This window comes from Orbicella faveolata, unplaced genomic scaffold, assembly GCF_042242905.1.
Source record: "Orbicella faveolata isolate gen_17 unplaced genomic scaffold, um_ofav_v1 contig_3, whole genome shotgun sequence".
NCBI lineage: Eukaryota > Metazoa > Cnidaria > Anthozoa > Scleractinia > Merulinidae > Orbicella > Orbicella faveolata.
The window spans coordinates 22,240,557-22,260,066 of record NW_028301558.1 but is presented as its reverse complement, the minus strand read 5'-3'; the positions used below and the strand labels follow the sequence as shown (position 1 = coordinate 22,260,066).

Sequence of the window (19,510 nt, the reverse complement as noted above, 5' to 3'; positions counted from 1 at the left end):
CGATAGAATCCAGACTCCTCTGAGGTGAAAACATATAGAACTTGGTAGCATGTCTCAGACTTTTCAATGGCGTTTCTGATACCTCCCGCTGCTTTGTCACATTCTTCTCATCAGAGGCTGAAGGGGGGTTCTTCGGTGAGAAGATCTGCTGAGCGATTAGCCTGCGAGCAGGCTCACCTTTGAGCTAATTTGATGTCCAAAGACCCGATTTTTATGGACAAATTGTAGGACTAATTAATTGGATAATTCAAATATGGGCAAAATTTATACCTTTATGAAAAATTACAGCCAAATTTGCGCTTTAATTTGGTGTTAGGTAGGTAGGTAAAACTTTATTTATGCAGGGTGGCCCATTCAGCACAGTGGCTGGTATCCAGAGGGGCCCTGTTAAATACAATTTCTAAAAATATAAAACGTCTAATAGTATAAAATAGTTATAAAAATAAAGTTAAAAAAAAAACTAACGTCTAGTAGTTGAAATAGTTATATAAAAAGAGTTTAAAAAATTGAAACGAGTTACAAGCATGAACTGGTAGGGAAAAAAATAGATATCATAAATTAGGTGCTATAAATAAAATGGGCTTTGACAAGATTTTTAAAAGAGGAGAGTGATACAGCTTGTTGGATTTTACAAGGTAGTGAATTAAAAAGGGCTGTGCCAGAAAATCTAAAAGTACGTTTGCCAAGGCTAAGTTTGGGTTTGGGTAGATGGAGGTCAGCCTTCCTTCGAGTGTTGTAACCATGTACATTGTAGTTCCTAATGAAATAGTTACTTAAATACTGAGGAACTAAGTTATGTAAACATTTAAAAACTAAAACACATTTGTGGATTTTACGGTTCGTTTCTAAGTCAGTCCACCCTAAAACATTAAAAGTATCTCTAGAAGAGCCACGCTTGAGAATGATACGGGCAGCACGGTTTTGCAACCGCTGCAGACTTTTGCTGGAGCCAACAGACAGTTCACCCCAAGCAGTGTCAGTATAACTTAAGATTGGCTCAATAAGGGCATTGTAGACACACTTCGCTGCTTTAAGAGTGAGGCAAGATCGTATGCGTGCTAGAAGTCCTAGACGCTTATTAACTTTTTTACAAGTAGTGTCTATATGCTCTTTCCAGTGAAGCTGTTCATCGAGCATAGTCCCAAGGTAAGTGAACTTCGTCACTCTCTCTATGTCCTTGCTTTGAATCTGCAGGACAAAGTCTGAGGTGGTTTGCAGCAGTTGTCTTGTTCCAAAGAGTAACCCTTTGGTTTTGCTCTGGTTTAGTATTAGCTTCCTGTTCACCAACCACTGCTCAACACGGTTGAGGTCTTCTTGTAAATTTTCCCTGATGTTGCTAACCTCAGATCCAGAATAATAAATAACAGTGTCATCCGCATACATGCTAATCGACGAGTGCAGTAAACATTGAGGCAAATCGTTTATGTGTATCACAAATAATAGAGGCCCCAACAAGGAACCCTGAGGAACACCGAAGTCGAGAGGAAGGTTGGATGATAACTCCTTTCCATATTGAACTCGCTGCGAGCGGGTGGTGAGATAGTTTCTGAACCAGCCGAGACTGTGCCCTCTAACTCCATAGTGCTCTAGCTTGTGAAGGAGACATTTGTGGTCAACAAGATCAAAAGCCTTTTTTAAGTCAATAAAGGCAGCGTCAGTCAACTGTTGTTTGTCCATGTGTTCTAATATATGATCAACCAAGTGGACAACCGCGGTTTCGGTAGAATGCTTCTTACGGAAGCCGGATTGATATACCGATAGAACTTTGTTAACCTCAAAAAACGCTAACAGTTGAACTTGGACCGCACGTTCCATGACCATGGAAACGAGGGGGAGAACTGAAATCGGACGATAGTTGTTCTCGTCATCCTTTTTTCCTGCCTTAAAAATGGGAGTTACTTTAGCCTCCTTCCACTGAGATGGGATTTCGCCAGACGAAATTATGAGGTTTATGAGATAAGTGATTGGCTTGGCTATTACAGAGGATGCGTCTTTGAGGAGTTTTGCGGGGATTTTGTCAAGCCCGGTAGCTTTGGATGATTTTAGCTTTGACAGCTCATGGCGCACGAAACTGGCGCTAACTTCTTGCAGAGTAAAGTCATTGTTAACTCTGGGGGCTAAAATTCTTGGCAAGGTATGGTCTTTGAAGACGCTGCATAGATTCTTTGCAATTGATGAAAAGAACTTGTTAAAGTTCGTTGCCGACATTGTTTCTGATCCTCCGGACGCAGATTTCTTTTGTTTAGGTAAGATCTTGTTTAGTGCTCGCCACATTTCTTTCGAGCTTTGATCATTTGAGAGCTGGCTGGAGTAATAACAACATTTTTCTTTAAGCATTTTTGTGTTCACAGCATTACGTAATCTTTTGTAGTTGCTCCAGTGAAGCTCTTTGTTTGTTGACATCGCTTTTTTGTGTTGATGATCACGCTGGTGCATGAGGTTTTTTATTTCTGGCGTTAGCCATGGCACGGATCTTCCGCGGACACGGCGCGTGACAACGGGCGCGTGTTCATCGGCCGCTGTGAGAAATAGGTCTTTGAATGACTGCCACGCATCATTAGGAATTTGGTCAAGTTCTAAGATATCCCATGGGATGCTGTTTAGATCCTCGCAAAACAAAGCGAGGTCGTAATGTTTATAATTCCTGGCCTCAACAATCCTTGGCGGTGGAAGCGGAATTCTGTGAAGTTTCCTAATTCCAAAAATGGCCGAGTGATCGGAAAAACCGATCGGTAATACTCCAGATACATAAAGTTCAGGCTTTGAAGTAAAAAATAAATCAATAAGAGTTCTAGAATTTTGAGTAATCCTGGTAGGGTCGGTAATGAGCTGCTTCAAGTTGAATAAATGTTATAAACGTCATTCCGAAAAATTAACCGTCAACCGTCAAAAGACCTTCATGCTACAAAACCGGGATAGGCTCTGGCCTGATGGGACACTTGGCTATTTTTAACCGTCAACCGTCAAAGGAAGCCATCCCATTGAGACCCTCTTGAAACTTAACGCTTAAGGGACCAAAACGTTTGTTTAAATATGGTGAAGAGAGATCAATTATGTGCTATTGCACTCAAGAAGAGAAATTAAATTTTGAGAGTTTTACTCAAAATGGTTGCTATGGAAACCAGCCACAGACTTTTGAGGTAGTGTTTTACAGTATTGACGCCAACACTTTCTGCTCTTTTACAAAACAAGATTTGACTGTCAAATAAAATAAGCATATCGTGTAAATTTCTGTTTTGTTCTGCACGGTGCAATGAACCTAAGTTTTGACAGTTAACTCTTATTTTCAGTGCACTTTACAGGCTTTATTTGGAAATAACCTTATTTTATACTCACCCAGTGGACAATGGCGGTGTTCCAAACCCCTTTTTATCCTTCTAATCCCTCTTTAAACTTCCTAAAATTTCACTTAAATTCATGTGTACCCACGCCTCAAAAACCTTGTAAAGTAGAAATGTAGTCAGTAGTCAGTCGGTACAAAAAAAAACATTTTAGAAAAATGCACTTTAAGTTTCTTACACGAAGTATTAAGCATTTAACAAGCCGCAAATAGCGAGGGAGGGTGCAGATTGGATCTCGGGGGAGGGGTGCAATGGTTGGTCTATTTTGTAAAACGTTACCGCAGTTGTGGGAAACATTCCTTTTCATAAGGGAAATTAATGAGCCTGTGATGGCAATTCGAGGCAAAGATTTTCAGAACTAATTATACCTATCGAGTTGTGCATGCTTTAAAAGTTTTTCTAAATAGTTTCGTTCATATCTGTTGAAACTAATCTACATTTTTGGTCACGTTCTTATGGTAAACAGTCGTTGCTATGGCTGTTGCCACGTGAAAAAACTTATACCTCTGTGTACTTTCCTTAAATTTCACACTCATCTAGAAGAAAATTCGGCAAGATCGTTTCAAAACGTTTTTGACAAGTCCTCAAGGGTCTTTTAAGACCCTTGAGGATTTCTTGGAAATACAAGACTAAAAAGTCTTGTATTTCCAAGAAATTGAATTTTTCATGAACATCGCCATATTTTAGGCCCCCTTACCATTCCACTTAAGACGTTTAAAAGTTCTTCTCTCGAACATCTCCTTGCATATCCCATCGAACGACTTAGCTTTTGAAAGAATTTTCAAAGCGCAGTTCAACTGGAATATTTTTACTTCATTTGTGTGGAATTTCGCTATGGAAACCCCGAAGGGTGAGTTTTTGATAGTCTGTGAGCAGGCTCTTTGCGTGGCAAGAGCCAGCTGGCACGCGAAGCTTTTGAAAACTTAATTTCTAAAAGTGCTTCCCCGAGTCCGCTTCCTCACTGGTCCGTTTTCGCCGAAACCGTTCCCCGTTCACACTACTGTTTTCGCAGTGCTTTTCCCGTCCACACTAAAACGCTCGAAAACGTTGATATGCTAGGTGAAATTACCACAACCGGTCATTTACTCATGCGCAAATGACGCCAGCAACCCTCGCCTCGCAATCTCGTTCCCAGAGCCTCGTTACCCTTGTCCAGCGGAACGGGAAAACGAAGTTAGTTTTCCCGTTCCGCTGGATAAGGGTAACGAAGGCTCTAGGAACGAGATTGAAAGCCTCGTTGTTCACGCTAATTAGGATAAGGCTCCATTTTCAAATGTCACCACTATGGAAAGTGTATACGTTTTCGATACTGATATGACGAGTCGATTTGCGATTGTCATCACTAGGCGGCATGTTTACTCGATCGTTAATCAGTGAAATAACTCTGCCTATTAAAATTTTAGTGTCCATGATTCGGACAACTTTCTAAGCCATACGTGCAAGTTCTCCTAACACCTCCAGTTCTAGAGACGTTGCTTGCGGTCTACAAATCTAAGGAGGTCAATGTGCCTGCTTCACATGGCTATAAATCGTGAAAGTTTTCTCACTGGCTTTGAATAGATAACTTTCTCAAGCCATCGTTCGCCATGGACACATGCTTAACAAAAAAGTTTTCTTTTCCAAACAAAAAGAAAACAGCTGGCAAAAATTTAAATACCAAATTTATCACAATGGTTCCTCTAGCTTTGTAATTCTTCATTAAACTTTACTTAGTGTCTCGGTTCTTTTTTTTTTAACTGCTACGGGTAGAAAAACGATCATTATTATGAGATCATTGTCTCTTGCATTAGTATACAATATAAAATTTAATACCGCAAAATTCTAATTAATTTTTTCCTTCTTAAGGTAGTAGATACCCGCAACGGTATCTACTACCTCAAAAAAGGTTTTCTGATTCGCTTGAGAAGGGGAACTAATCAGTTTGGCCTTGTATTTGAAATAGATTTAGCGTCTGAAAATTGTTTAATCTCATCCAACTATACCACATGGTAAAACTCTTTTAAACTGAAACATCTGATATTGGGACAGTTTTTGTTTATTTTTTGTTCTTTTTTTCTCACTTCATGCGCAGCGGTGGTTAAATGACATTAGTCAATTCTCTGAGCATACTGCTGTGCATGATAACATGAAATACAAAACAAGCCTTCTATAGGGGGCCGTTCCAGTTATAATCAGAAGATGCTTAATATTCCTTTGAGAAGCGCATCCGAAGCAAGAAAACAACCAGCCGAGAAGTTCAAATAAACTATCAGAACATTTCTGCGTTTGAGACTTAGCTAGATAGGACTTGTTTTCGACATGCCTTTCACGGTTGACAATTTCACTGAGGTAACTACATGTCAGTCATCATTCATTCGCTCCTAGACAGGTAAAGGCTTAGAATTTCAAAAGAACTAGCTGCATCGATTAATCAAGTTCTTGCGACACGCCGACAAACGTCCTAATACACCTGGACCCAGCATGGTATAAACATCATGTAAATTCAGTTCAAAGGCTGAGCAGTATATAATTCGCGCAAAATGACATCGATGGAGACAGCGACATCGATCTACTGGCTCATAACATGCCGTGGTAACTGCGCAACAAAACTCTCAATTCTTCAAATTAATGACAATGCCAGAAAGTACTGAGTTATTCAAATTTTGAGTTTGCACGTGACGTCATGGCGCCTTGATGGTGGACTTAAACAAAAGATTTCAAATTAAGTTTCGAATCATTTCGCAGCAGATGTAGTGAAAATGCAGAGCATCTTGAAAAACGTAGTTTGAAACTGGAACATCTGTCAAAAGCATTGAAGGTAATACCTCGCCATTAAGCTGCAGGAGGCTGGTTGCGGGATTACGTCGGATTTTCCCGGAAAGTTGGCTTCGTGAACTCTTTTGTCTTCGCTTCACCACAATATACAAGCCACTATAAAATAGAAGTCATTTTCACGATGGCTCTCTGTAAAAACGAAATCAAAAATCTCTCAACTTGCCGTCCAAGCAATGACTCCTTGGAGATTTCTTCAACTTTACTCGTTTCTGAGACAACGAGCAGCGCTAACTTGGCAGAGGACTCTGTACCCGTTGAAGCGGCAAAACTATCAATTTATACCACGTGTGCTCTGTTCGGAGTAATCGGCAACCTTCTAGTGATTGTAATCTTAACAAAACTCAGGGGAAAGAAAACTCGTATTACTGACTTCTTTTTGATAAACTTGGCGATAGCGGATCTGGGCTATTTGCTGTTTACATTTCCAATGGGGGCTGCACGGGAGAGAGCTCCCTTTGGCTGGCCTTTTGGCAAGTTTGTTTGCCTTTATCTTCAACCTTTTACCGAGATATTCCACGGTGCTTCCGTGTGGTTTATAGCAATTACTGCTATAGAGCGATATCGGAAAATAGCGGCCAGAAATCCAAAATTACACGATGCGAAGAAGCGGGCTTCCTTAAAGAGAGCTGGGATCGTTGCTACTTGTACATGGATGGTGTCGTTTGTGATGTTTGCTTTTCCACTGTATTTTATTGTTGATTACCAAAAGGTGCCCGGCGGAGGAACATTCTGTGGCCCAGTGTGGCCTGCTTGGGATAAGGACCTTGTGTTAGCGCGAGTTTACGTCGCTTGTCTCACTTTGCTGTCGTACATACTTCCACTTGTTGTTATATCTTGGACATTCCTAGCTATATCACTAAAGCTTAATGAAAGCAGTAAATTTATTAAGACCATGAAAAGCGATGAAAAAGAAAACGAAGCAGCGAATCTCAATGACTGCAGCGCCATCACAAGTAGAAAGCACGCTATTCGTCTCGTGCAAAACATACGCGCTAAGAGAATTTTAACTCCAGTTGTTGTGGTGTTTACTTTGTTCATGCTTCCCCTTGCTGTTCTTCGCTTGTGTGTTGTATCTTGGCCAGCTATTGCCAGCCAAAAATTTTACAACAACTTGTTTTTCGCCGTCGTAGTTTGCACTATTATAAATTCATCTGCAAATCCAGTGATATACTCGATGATTAGGCTCGACTTCCGCCGTCAACTGATGCGAATAATGTGCAGGAATACTACAGGAAATCAGTCCCGGCGGCATTACTCATCTAGTCAAGGCGTTTGTTCCCGATTGAGCTAGGCATCTATCGGTTAACGGAAAACTACAATCGCGCACGGAAAGATTTGCATGGATTCTTGATCTTCATTTTAAAAAAATCGATTTATTTTTTAGGCGCGTTCTTTAAGACTCCTTCTGAATCAATACAGTAACTGTCTAATTTTTAAAATGTAACTTTTCGAGACGATCAGAGTTTTGGCAAAAGACATTTTTTATCCCATCATGGAAAAAAATAGTGCTAACCAAAACAGAAACTCGGAAATTGATAAATTCATTTCCTATGGGCTGGAGGCGATTTTTTGAAAAATGAATTTGTATACAAAAACAAATTACTTGACAAAACTAACATCTGATTTGACATAAGTAGAAAAACCCTTATAAATAAGTAATGCCACTTAATCACACTCATGTATAAACATAATAGAAAACAATACGCACTTAAGCTTCGAAGGTTCGCCATAACTTTAAAGCTAGTTTAAGTGCTTGCTTTCTTTGAAATAAATCATATGCAAGTCCTGTAGGATATTGTACATCTCAAGGGAACTCTGTTGACTATTTTTCTCGTGACGTCATCGTCGTTTTTAATAGACGTTTGAGTAAATTTTATACAAAGCGTCCTCTAAAAGCAACTTTTTATTATTTAGTTTTCCGGCTTCCTTTTATAACTGTAATTTTGGTTGGTAGTTAGTTAGAAATCAATGTATGATTGTAATTAGGTAAAGGAATTTTACTGTGTTTAAAAATAATGCTATATCTATACACAGAAGCATGAACTACTCTCCTTTTTTTTTACTTTACCTTACTCGATCTGATCTTCTTTAAAACTCTGCTTAACGACTTGTGCATTCTCCCTGAAAATTACCTAGCTAATCTGTCAGACTTGTAGCCAGTAATGGCAATTAAGCAAAGAAAACGGGGAGTGAGTTGCAAGAGCGATTCCCCCACCCGTGAAAAACAATTTGTCGGGCATTCTACGGGTTAGACACATCGTCTGAAGCTGGCACTACCGAGGGGCATTTACGACTTTCTGAAAACATAGAAATGACTGAGAGGATCTTGGAAACTAATTAAACGATAGTTTAATTAATAATGGATAAGATTTTAGATATGATATATGTGGAAATAATTAAAGATTGTCATTTTTAGAAATGGAGAACAAAATTAAACGAAACTAAATTCTTCAAACTTTTCACTGAGATGGTTGATCACAAAGACGCATTAATTTATCATGCAGCGGAGTTTTCAAAGATCTATTATATTACATTAAATAATTTATTGAACTTGCTTGGGGCGAATTGGGGAATTATGTTATGGCCAAGTAGTTGACTAACATCTCAGATAAAAGAGGTTGAACTTTCTGGATCGAGATGAGAAAACAAAACTGCGAACTGAAGTCGTCTTCGTTAAGTTTTCAAACCTCAAGCCGTGAAACAAAACGTACCAAAACGATACTTCACTCAAAAGTTTTTTGTAAAGTTTTTAGATTCGTACCCTGAAAAAAGAAAAAACAAAACGAAAGGCAAAACAATACAAAGAAAAAGCATTTTCATTCTTTTTCCCATTACATTATCAGTCCAGAAACTCTACATTGCATTGTAAATTGTTATCAGTAATAATAGACTCTTTTACAGTTCTCTGCTTAGTGACCTGGCTTTTGAATGGCAGCGAGGCTGCAGGTGACTTTGTTTTGATACAGACCTCACTATTTTTCTTGTGTAAATCAAGTTGTTCTTAAGCTAATTAATTGACATTTAAATGAGAAAAGCAGAGAGGTCTGTATCAAAGCAAGGTCACCTCCAGCCTCGCTTGTTTTCATAGGCCAGGGGTCCGTTTCTCGAAGGTCCCGAAAAGTTTTCGCACCCGAAAAGCCGTAGCAAAATCTCAAACTTTATGACTTCAGCGCTGTTTTATTCACATGTTCTTCATACGAACAGAGGTTCTCTTCATACAAGAACTTTCAGTTGTATACACCTGCCTGTCTTTAAATACCGATTAACTAAAAATGGCTTTTCGGGCCCGAAAAGGTTCCGGGGCTTTCGATAAACGGGCCCCAGCTAACAAAGCGCAAACTGTAAAATGGCCTATTGCGACCACCAGTGAGCGCATTGGAAAGTGACAGTCCTTACAAAATTTCTTCCATTAATTTAGCTCAGCCATAAGTTAAAAAACTTTTTATTTTTCAGCAAAAGCAAAAGGCGGGAATCGTGACGTCATTGAACGATACGACACTCAAAAAGGTGACATACGGAAAATACGCCACTCGGGTCCCGGATGAAGTGGCGTATGGAATCTACGAGTGGTTTAGTTCCCAGTAAAACACTCTTCTCCATATAATAATAACCACTCTTTATCACTTGATGTTACAATTATGGTATCAAAAAACTGCCCAATCATTGGTAAACACGTTGTTATCATTTTTGTGATACAATAGGTTACTATAGCAACAGTGTGACCCGCTGAAAACACCCTTAATTAAAGCTTGAGGGGCTATAACTCAAAAACGGCGCGGTGAAATTTTTTTATATTATCAACTTTTGATAAGTATGACAAGACGCAGCTTTTAGCAAATTTTGAAAAAAATCTGGTCATAAAGTGCAGAGCCACCTTAAAGTTTTGAAAGTTTAAGGTGGCTCTGAACCCTATGTACAGAAATTTGTCAAACTTTGCTAAAAGTTGTGTCTTATCATGCTTATCAAAATTTGATGATATAATAAAATTTCACCGTGCCGTTTTTGAATTATAAGCTCCTAAAGTGACAAAGAGTGGGTATAACGACCCATCTGAATCTATGCACTGGAAACTGTTTTGAGCCACCTTAAAATAAGCACCGTTAATTGTACTGCTCTCCACCATTCAGAATAGAGTAAACATTTATTGAGTGTGCTGTGTAAAATCTTGCAAGAATATCGCTAAAACAAGGGTGAAAACAAAAAACTTGATCATAAATGATCAACCAGGACTTGTAGTGCCGTGATTATGGTTCTGTTACGGGGCCGATTCACATGGTACGACTTTGTCGCATGCGACAAGTTTACGACAGACCTACGACATGAATTGTCTCGAAAAAATCAAACCTACAACTCGCTTACGACTGTTGTGTACGTCAAAAAAATTGTGGTAGGATTTTAAAACATGTTTTAAAACGCTGCGACAATCGTAGCCGAAATCGATAGAAAATCACGTGTTGCGACAAATTTCTACTGAGTAGGGGACGAAGGAGAAGTTTTCTTTCGTCAAAATGGCGGACGAAGTTGTTGTCGACTGATTCACATGAAGTCTTTTCTCGAAAAGTACTGAACGGATTAAAGCGAAAAACATCTCGTTAGAGAGTTTTTTCAAAGCGCAGGACAGCTCAAATATTTGTTCACCGTTTGTTAGAACTTTCGCTCCGTATATCCCGGTGCAAACTTTTGCATATTTAATTTTGTAATTGATAATGTCGTGCGCATGTAAATGGTCCTAAGTCATGTCGTAGGCCTGTCGTAAGCTTGTCGCATGCGTCAAAGTCGTACCGTGTAAATCGGCCCTTAGAAACCACAAATTTACAGAGCTGAACAAATACAAAGTGTATCCACAGGATACCATCCACATTGTTTCCCATTTCAAACATGACGAGATTTTTTGTTTCGATTTCTGATTGGCTAATACAGTGACTGGTTGACAGCTAATAACTTTGTTGTGCGATGACTTTTCAGAAAGCTTTCAATGGCTAGAAACTTCAGTTAAACCTTTCGGTTTTGACGTCGACAAAACAATAGGAACCAAACCCAATTAAACTCGAAAGAGAAGTGAAGATTCAAAATGCCCTTGATGTGAATTATTTTGCGAGTCGAGTTTTACTGAAATCAGTCTTATCTATTTCTGAAGAACATTGTGATAACATAGTTTCTAAATAGGTAAGACAATATATCCCTAGCAGTCAGTAAGTCGATTACTTAACGAGATATTTTGGTTTCTAATGGTTCCTATACGCTCGAGGTGGTCCGGTTACGAATAAATTCTCCGAAACAAGGAGGTGTTTTCATTTTTCCCATCTGTGACGAGATTTCAGTTGCCAGCAGTCTCTACTGACGTTCTTTAAATCACTGCTGAATACAGTTGTTGGATTCATTTGAAGAGCAAGTGAAATGGCTAGCCGTACTTTTCTCGAGGTTCTTGGACATGTTATGTTCAGTTTTACGCGAAGTGTGACAGACCATTATAATCCAGAAGAGCCCGAATATACGGCTGAATCTTTTGGATACAGCCCTTTAGAGAGCACGGGTCTAGAGTGGTATCATCACCCTGTTGATGAGTTTATTTACAAGGAATACAGCGACAGAGAAATCACTAACACATGTTATTTAGCGGCAAGCAGTCTTGATGTGCGGGTTACAAATGCGTGTTCAGTAGTGGAGAACGAAGCAACGGCAGACCGTGAGGAAGTTGATCGAGGAACAGCTTGGAAGCGACTTCGACCTTCCGTTTGCTGCACAGTTTGCAAATCAATGTACTTTGGAGGTTTGATTTCACTGCTGTCTGCTATCATTACAGGCACAATATACATGCTGGTCTCCTACCTATGTTATAAAACTGTCAACCTTTGCGAATTTTCTCCGCCAAACCGGACATTAATCCCAGAGCGAGTGCAGTGGATGAGAACTCTCTCGACTGTAATAGCTTACATTGTTCTCTACAACTGGTTCTTTGCGACTGCGCTGCTCCTTTTTCGCATGTATCAGTTGAAAGGGCTGAAGATGAAGCTGTTTCTTTCTTACTGCCTTTTCTACTGTTTAGACGCAGGATATCGTGTAACGGTTCAGGCCCTGGGGATATCTTACTCCAAACTTTCCGTATTGCAAAAGATTCCAACAAACGTTCTCTTTCTTGCCAGCTTCGGTTTTCAAGTCTATATTTTAACAAAACAATTCTGTACACGGTTAGTAAAACGGAAAATATTTTTGTTCCTCCAATTGTCAGCGTCAGGTTATCTAACATTCATTCTAACCCTTATTTTCACTCATTTTATTTATCCAGCGTATATCAAACGAAGCAAAGAAGGTAAACTTATTATCGCTCTGTTTGCGCCTCTAACAGGAGTTTTGCTTAAACTAGCGTCGCGAATTTGCGCTCAGCGGTTATGAAACATTACTCATCCTGGTTATTCCTATGTCTTATTGGCACCGCTATATTATGGGTCAGCGGTTGTTTTTCGAGTTTTACAAGCGGATCTTGGAAGTTTGCATTCAATCGTTGTTCTTGGAATAATTCACGGCGCTGCAGAGGTCATAGAACGTAGTACCATGGTTGTGATAGATCACATTTGTCATCTGCTTTGGCATAGGAAGTCAGCTCCTTGGGGAAGTTTTCGTACTCCTCGCCGTGAGAGACTAATGGCTGATATCGCTATTCTGAGCATGTTGTCCGAGTCCGCGGCTATAATATCTGTTAACGGTGTTTTATACCTGTATCAATGGACTTATCTCGAGAACAGTTCATTCGTAAACTTGGTGCATTCTTTTGCTATTCATACTTCAGTCCCGCTTTTAATTGAGTGGTTTTTCAACAGCGCGTCTCTTGCGATAGAGACTCGCTATCAGAATATGTCTGTCATGGCCGTTTGGCGAAGACAGTGGAAGAGGCATATCTTAGTCGCCATTGTGAACGCAGTGCCAATAGCAGTTTTTCTCAGTGGCAATCTTTTATCGGTTGTACATGAGCTCTTTGCGGAAGCTAACGTTAATCAACAAACTTGTAAAATTCCTTTTACATGAGATTCCAGTGCCGTCGTGGAAGCATAAGGGCGTGACTTTTTTTGCAATAAAATCGGACAATGAAAGGGGACTTTATTCATTTCAAAATGATGTAAACCAGGTTTTCAGCTTAATATTATAAAGAAATAATAACCTTACCAGAAGGAAAGGTAGAAATAATCTTTTAAAAAAGCCCCGATTAAAGCCAAGCTTAGTCTGTCCACAGCGTTTATTTCTATTGCTACGAGTTATTTTTCTTCGAGAGCGTGATGGATCTTTGATAAGCTGATGGCATGTTAATTTCCATAATGCCAATGGGAATTTTCCGTTTCTGGAGAAACGAGGAATTCAGTTTCTCAAAAGAAGTCCACAGACCCTCTATTGTTTTCTTTCCCCAGGGGCACCTCCTTGCGTTCGGGCTTTTAATGCAGATTCCTGCGGTTAATACTTTTACTTACGACCTCGACGAACTCAAAGCAAAATAGAGTGTCTGTGAACAGACTGGGCCGAGCTTTCATTTTTAAAATGCTTTCATTTTTTTTTCGTTGAAGACAGAACAACAATGATTTGGTTCCTTTCTTTGAGATCCTATCAGTTCTATGTACGGTTTGTAATATTAAGTGTTTTGATTTTGTAACCGAGATTTGTGCCTTTCTTTACCAGGTTTTTACTGTCTTTCGAAAGTAACGGCCCCTAAGGGCGACCAAAATAAAAACTCGCAAGCTCAGGGCTTTTAACTTTCGAAAGTAACCTGTCCTGAGGGCGAATAAAATCGAAAATAGCGAGCTCAGGGCTTTTAACTTTGTGAACATGAAATCTTTTATGTTAAAATACTTTTTCACTAAACAATTTACTTATATAAAGAAAGCACCCTTGATTGCAATGTAGCTGAGTGTTTGCTTGAGGATGGTTTGACAGAAACACATCACGTGATTTGCTACAATTGATTTTAAATGTTTTAAAGTAATTAAACCTCTAAATTGTTTTCCAAATTTTCATCCTACCAGAAACTTAGTTTTTAGTCTCGCAAGAAGCTGTTACACTCTCTTTTGTAGCTAACATCAAGGCGAGTAAAAGCACTTGGTTTGTCCTCATTAGGGATGAAACCAAACTCGATGCCAGGCTCTCTCTCTTTTCCCTGCCTTGTACAGTATACTATAGTGCAGTCTAGTATTACCAACTAACCAAGTCTCCTTTACTTTCCGTATTTCCTGCCATGTCAAGTCACTGACTTGATATCGGCCTTCATGTTACTGACTTGATATCGACCAATTTTTTGGCAAACTTGTGTAATCTCACCAAAGTAAGAACCATGGCCTATACTTGAAGACCCTGTTTAGGACAAAAGACAAAAGACAAACTCTCTTGTTTTAGAGGAAATGTGTCATTTTTTACACCTGTAAAGATGCAAAGATCTTTTACTTGATATAGTAAGGTGGAACCAAATGGCTCGAAAAAGTTGCACAAGCTATTGTATGAGTGATGTCGGCAGTTACATTTCGAAAGCTCTTTGTTACTGTTTTGTTACTCTTTGTTTACTGTGTATGAATAATACAGTCAAACTTATGATTGAAGTTAGCTAACAGGACTTTGATAAGAAAAATATCCTGCAACAACATCACGTAAACCGGGATGTAGTATTGTGTGTGAGACAATGACATCTTTCTGTCATGGCAATGTCCAACACAAATTAAGAAACTAGACCTACCACGAGAGCATTCTGTTCAGTCCATATGCACTTGTTAAATGCTGATTGGGCGGAAAAATAATTAACTAATAATTTTTGATTGAAAGGCTTGAAAAAGACATGAAATCCAGCTTGCCCTTTGGACAAGTAGCACTCAAATTTTGCTTGCCCTGGGCAAGTCTTATATCGTCTCTGTCTTTTTGTGCAGCTACTGTCAAATGTTACTACATCAGCAATTTTCACCTTTTTACTATACAGCGTTTTAGTTTTGTTAGTCTTCATCCTCTTCTTCATCAAATGATAGCAGGCTCTTATTCTTGACACTTTTCATAGTACTTGTAGGTTTGGATTTCTTTCTATCATCTGCGTTAGAATTTAAGTCCTTTTCACTGTCATCTGATTTCCTCTTAGATGGCTTCTTAAAAACAATTTTGCCTGCGTCTTCAGTGCTGTCTTTTCTCCCTGCATCTTTTCTCTTCTCCTCTGTTAAACACAAAGAAAAACAACATGATTTTCCCCCCCTTTACTTTCAGATTCAACTAACAGTATTCAACCTTTATACTCAGAGAGAAACCCCAGTCTAAGGTACAGTTAAGGTACAGTGAGGTCACTGAAAGTGTGAACACAATTTTAGTACATTTTCTATTAATTATTGAATAAGGGTTCTTCTTGTTAACAAGAGTATTTTGTATTTTTATACTGTAAAAATGCTAGTCTTATACATTATATCAAAAGCCTCAATTCTATGGTCACCAAAAAAAATATACAAAAAATGTCAAGTGTTCATGGTTTGAATGCCCTTACTATGAATTGTGCTCTTGAGTTGATATGCAACAATCAGATAGCAAAATTACACCTGCAATTCAGTGTTATAAGCATAATAGAGAATAGCGATCATCTTTGACATGTCATCTTTTGACATAGATTGTTGTAACTGGCTGGAGGACCCTTTTAAACTATGAAACTGGCAAGTTGTCCAATTATTAGTGGAAGAAATGACAAATAAATGATAACTTCTGAACTCAATTCGCTGAAGAAGATTGTGGACCTTACGTGTTTCCTGATTAACAGGATAATTCAAATAAAGTGTAGTTGATCAGCCCTAAAAAGTGACTTCCAGCTGAACTGGGCCACTACGACTTGATTTGCAAGGTGTAAACATTGAAAGCACTTTGATTTATCTCTCACAGAATGACTTCTTGTTACTTCTGGAACCTCAGTTTGATGTTAAATTCATGTTGGACTGTAAAGAAATCTGTTGTGCTTACATTATTGATATAGGCCGGGCATATACTGTAAAATCCCATGTTAAAGCCCTGGGCTTATATAACTTCATTTGGTTTTGGGTGGGCTTATAAACAGGGGGGCTTACATCTGGGAAGGGGAGGGGGGGGGGGCATATAAGTAGAATAAAAAGTTTCAGAACGACGAGATAAAACATATCTGAGAAACAAATTAAAGCTAACATACCATTACATTTAGCGCTATTACCGCATTATTACCCTATTAGCCTATTAGCCTATAACTTTCGATTAAAAATTTTGATGTTTGTAAAGAAACGTCAAACTAACATATGCTGACAACGACATCTGCTCCATTGAGGCTTCTTTAAAACAGGACTTGTCAAATATAAACCATTGGTTCATTGCCAATAAATTGACTCTTAACATGACAGAAACTGAATTTATGTTAATTGGATCAAGACATAAATTGAACAGTCTATCCATTCTCCCAGACTTGGAAATTAATGGTACACAATTAAACAGAGTCAATTTTACCAAGTCTCTTGGTGTATTAATTGACGAAAATTTAACATGGAGTAATCATATCAATGCTATATCTAAAAAAATCTCTTCTGGTATTGGATCTATTAAATGAATAAGTCACTGTGTTCCTCCTGCAACTCTACATAACATCTATCACGGGTTAGTTCAATCGCACTTCGACTATTGTACTGTTGTTTGGGGTAACTGTTATGATGCTGACGTCAACTAACTATTTAAAGAATTAGGCTGGGACAATTTAGAAACTCAACATCAAAAACTAAAGGTTGAGATGGTCTATAAGTCCTTAAGTGGCCTCGCACCCAATTATTTGTCCTCGAAATTCATTCAGTGGAGTGATGTGATTTCTTCTTACCATTTGCGCAATTCTGATAATAAGCTTGCTATTCCCTTGCCATGTACTAGCCATGACAAAAATAGCTTTGGCTATAGTGGTGCAGTCCTCTGAAACAGTCTACCCTCAACTGCTAGGTAAGCAACATCTCTGACTAATTTCCAATGATTGTTAATTAATTCCGACACAGCATTCATGAAAAACAGGCTTTAATTTAGTTTACTTTTCTTTAATAGCTAGCAATATTTTAAATTATAGAAGATTAATCTGTATACATAGTCTTTCATAATAAGTTGTAGCTTATCTATTAAATTGTTAATGCCTGATGTATTTACCATGTTTTTAAATAAAGATGATGATGATGATGATGATGAAGGGCAAAAGGAACGCACTTACACATTAGACGGGCTTATATCTGGAATATCTTTGTTAGCAAATAGAAGGGCTTATATCGGGGGGGGGAGCTTATAACTGGGGGGGGGGGGGCTTTAACATGGGATTTTATGGTAGGCCAGGTTATATGGCATGCCAAGAAAAATACTGAGAATGGTTTTCTGTCAGCCAAAAGTTGACAATGGGCCAGGTCCTGTTTGTTTGTTTGTTTGTTTTATCTGAGTCAACCACTTATAAGTAAATTTCCAGGATCAAGGCCAACTGATTGCTGGATATTACACCCACTTTCAGTGCTATGTGTATAGGCGACATCATTCGACTATCTTTTGACATGCTATGAAAATGGCTGAAAGACCATTTAACTATGAAACTAGGAATTTTTGCAATTATTAGCAGAAGAAATGACAAATAAACAATACTTACTGAACTCAAATGGCTGAAGAATATTGCCGACTTTGCATGTTTCCCGGTTTATCAGATAATTCAAACGATTTTAATGTGGTTGATCTGCTCTCAATACTGACTTCTGGTAGAACTGGGCCAATACCGCTTTTAATATTTGCAAGGTGTAAACATTCAAAACCGTTGATTTATTTCTCCTGGAATGACTTCTTGATACTGCTAACCTTACTTTGATGTCAAATAAATCCATCTTTCATCAGTAAAATTCAAATTTCACCATAAAGAAGTCAGTTGTGCTTACATTTTTGACATTGGCCAAGTTACATAGAAAGATGACATGTCGAAAGATGTCACCTATGCACGTAACACTGAAAGTGGGTTTTAAAAGGTCCACTGCTAATAAAAGGTTTGACGGTTATTCTGAAGATGGCACGGCCAAGTTGTCTAGCCAGCCCCCCTCCCACCCCCCAGTGGGGAGAACTCCCATATGAAAAGTTGGGGGATGCTTGTCGTCTCACTTAGGGGTATAAATCAAGGATTCTGGTTAAGGGTGTTCATGACGAAACGCCACTATTTTCAGCTGTCAAAGTATCTTTTTGGGGTGCACTCAAAGAAACAATGATAATGAGAATGTTCTTATTTTTGTTTTTTGGCTCAATTTCTGCCAGTATCTCGAGTCTGGTCTACTGGTAGGGGCTCTTTTCCTGGACAGCGGCTGGAAATCATGCCTTTTCCATTTTAAGCGGCACCTTTTACAGGTCAAATAAAGCTCGAGCCATGCCCAGAATGGTCTCCTGTAGGGGTTTAACTCAAATTTTCCGATGGGCACCCCTGACCTTTTCATCTGAGAGTTCGCCTCCACCACTCACCCCCCCCCCCCACCCTCTACACCGGGGGCCCGGCCTGACTTCTTTCACTAAGATGATACTGGCGCTTCCAAATATATCATTAAACTTAAGGGTCTGTAACGTACAATTATCCCACAGAACGTCTTGACAATTACTCTGGATAACTAAGGTCTCAAAACTTTAAGGATGAAGTACATAGAAGTCTTCAACAAATTACCTTCTTCGTTTGCGTCTTCCTCTGCCTTTAACCGTGTTATGAAAGCATCAGCCTCGGCTTCACTAACATTACATCCCAATACTACCGTGGGTTTCTCGTCTTCATGCTCTCTATCATCTAGTTTAGACGATTCACCCTCTTCAAATTTTGTTTCAACTGTGGCTGATTCTTGATACCCAACCTTTTCCTTGAATTTTGCAATAAAAGAAGGCGTTTTTGGCTTCAAGTAAGACACATTTCTGCCCGCCATATTGAAAATAATCTTGTTACCAGGCCTTTAACGTTGGAAATGTTTCCGCTGCCAACAAAGACTGCGGCAAAATGCCGTCATTTTGTTCTGTAGTTCATGTTGGATGCGAGGTGAAATATATATTTTTTTAACAGCAAGCGAGGCTCGTAACGCAGAGTCTGTTGTAATTAATTGCCGAATAATAACCTCGTATCCTCGTTTTATCCAACAAGAGCGAATGGATTCTTCATAATGAGTACGTTTCAGTTTGTTCTGAACGAACCCGTGGTCTAAGGAAGGCGGGAAAATTTGGCTCGCGTTGGCGCGTTGTTTACCTTGTGAAGAATGAAGCATGTCAGGAAAGCGAGACGAGTTTTCTTCCGAGAAATTCTTCGCATAATCACCTTTAAAGTTGTCTTCGTTTTGGAAAAATGTGATAAACAACCAAAGGCTTACGGG

The 19,510-nt window shown here is 39.0% G+C and overlaps 3 protein-coding genes across 4 annotated transcripts; 2 read left to right on the top strand and 1 right to left on the bottom strand.

Moving 5' to 3' along the window:
- Positions 1-5,859: 5,859 nt before the first annotated feature.
- LOC110068330 (galanin receptor type 1-like) lies at positions 5,860-8,610 on the top strand. The gene has a single exon (XM_020775704.2). The coding sequence runs from the start codon at positions 6,277-6,279 to the stop codon at positions 7,444-7,446; it is 1,170 nt and encodes a 389-aa protein (XP_020631363.1). The 5' UTR covers positions 5,860-6,276; the 3' UTR covers positions 7,447-8,610.
- A 2,453-nt stretch (positions 8,611-11,063) lies between these two features.
- On the top strand, positions 11,064-14,040 carry LOC149106886 (uncharacterized). Its single transcript, XM_089298223.1, has one exon. It carries the CDS (start codon positions 11,553-11,555, stop codon positions 12,546-12,548), a length of 996 nt encoding a protein of 331 aa, XP_089154349.1. The 5' UTR covers positions 11,064-11,552; the 3' UTR covers positions 12,549-14,040.
- LOC110068327 (uncharacterized protein KIAA1143 homolog) lies at positions 13,231-19,113 on the bottom strand. Of its 2 annotated transcripts, XM_020775703.2 has the most exons (3): positions 18,823-19,113; positions 15,088-15,327; positions 13,231-14,489 (listed from the first exon to the last, which is right to left on the bottom strand). In XM_020775703.2, exons 1-2 carry the CDS (start codon positions 19,070-19,072, stop codon positions 15,116-15,118), a joined length of 462 nt encoding a protein of 153 aa, XP_020631362.1. In that variant the 5' UTR covers positions 19,073-19,113; the 3' UTR covers positions 13,231-14,489; positions 15,088-15,115. The 2 variants fall into 2 exon arrangements, with proteins under 2 accessions (XP_020631362.1, XP_089154350.1); XM_089298224.1 differs by lacking the exon at positions 13,231-14,489 and having other exon boundaries at positions 14,523-15,327.
- Positions 19,114-19,510: the final 397 nt, after the last annotated feature.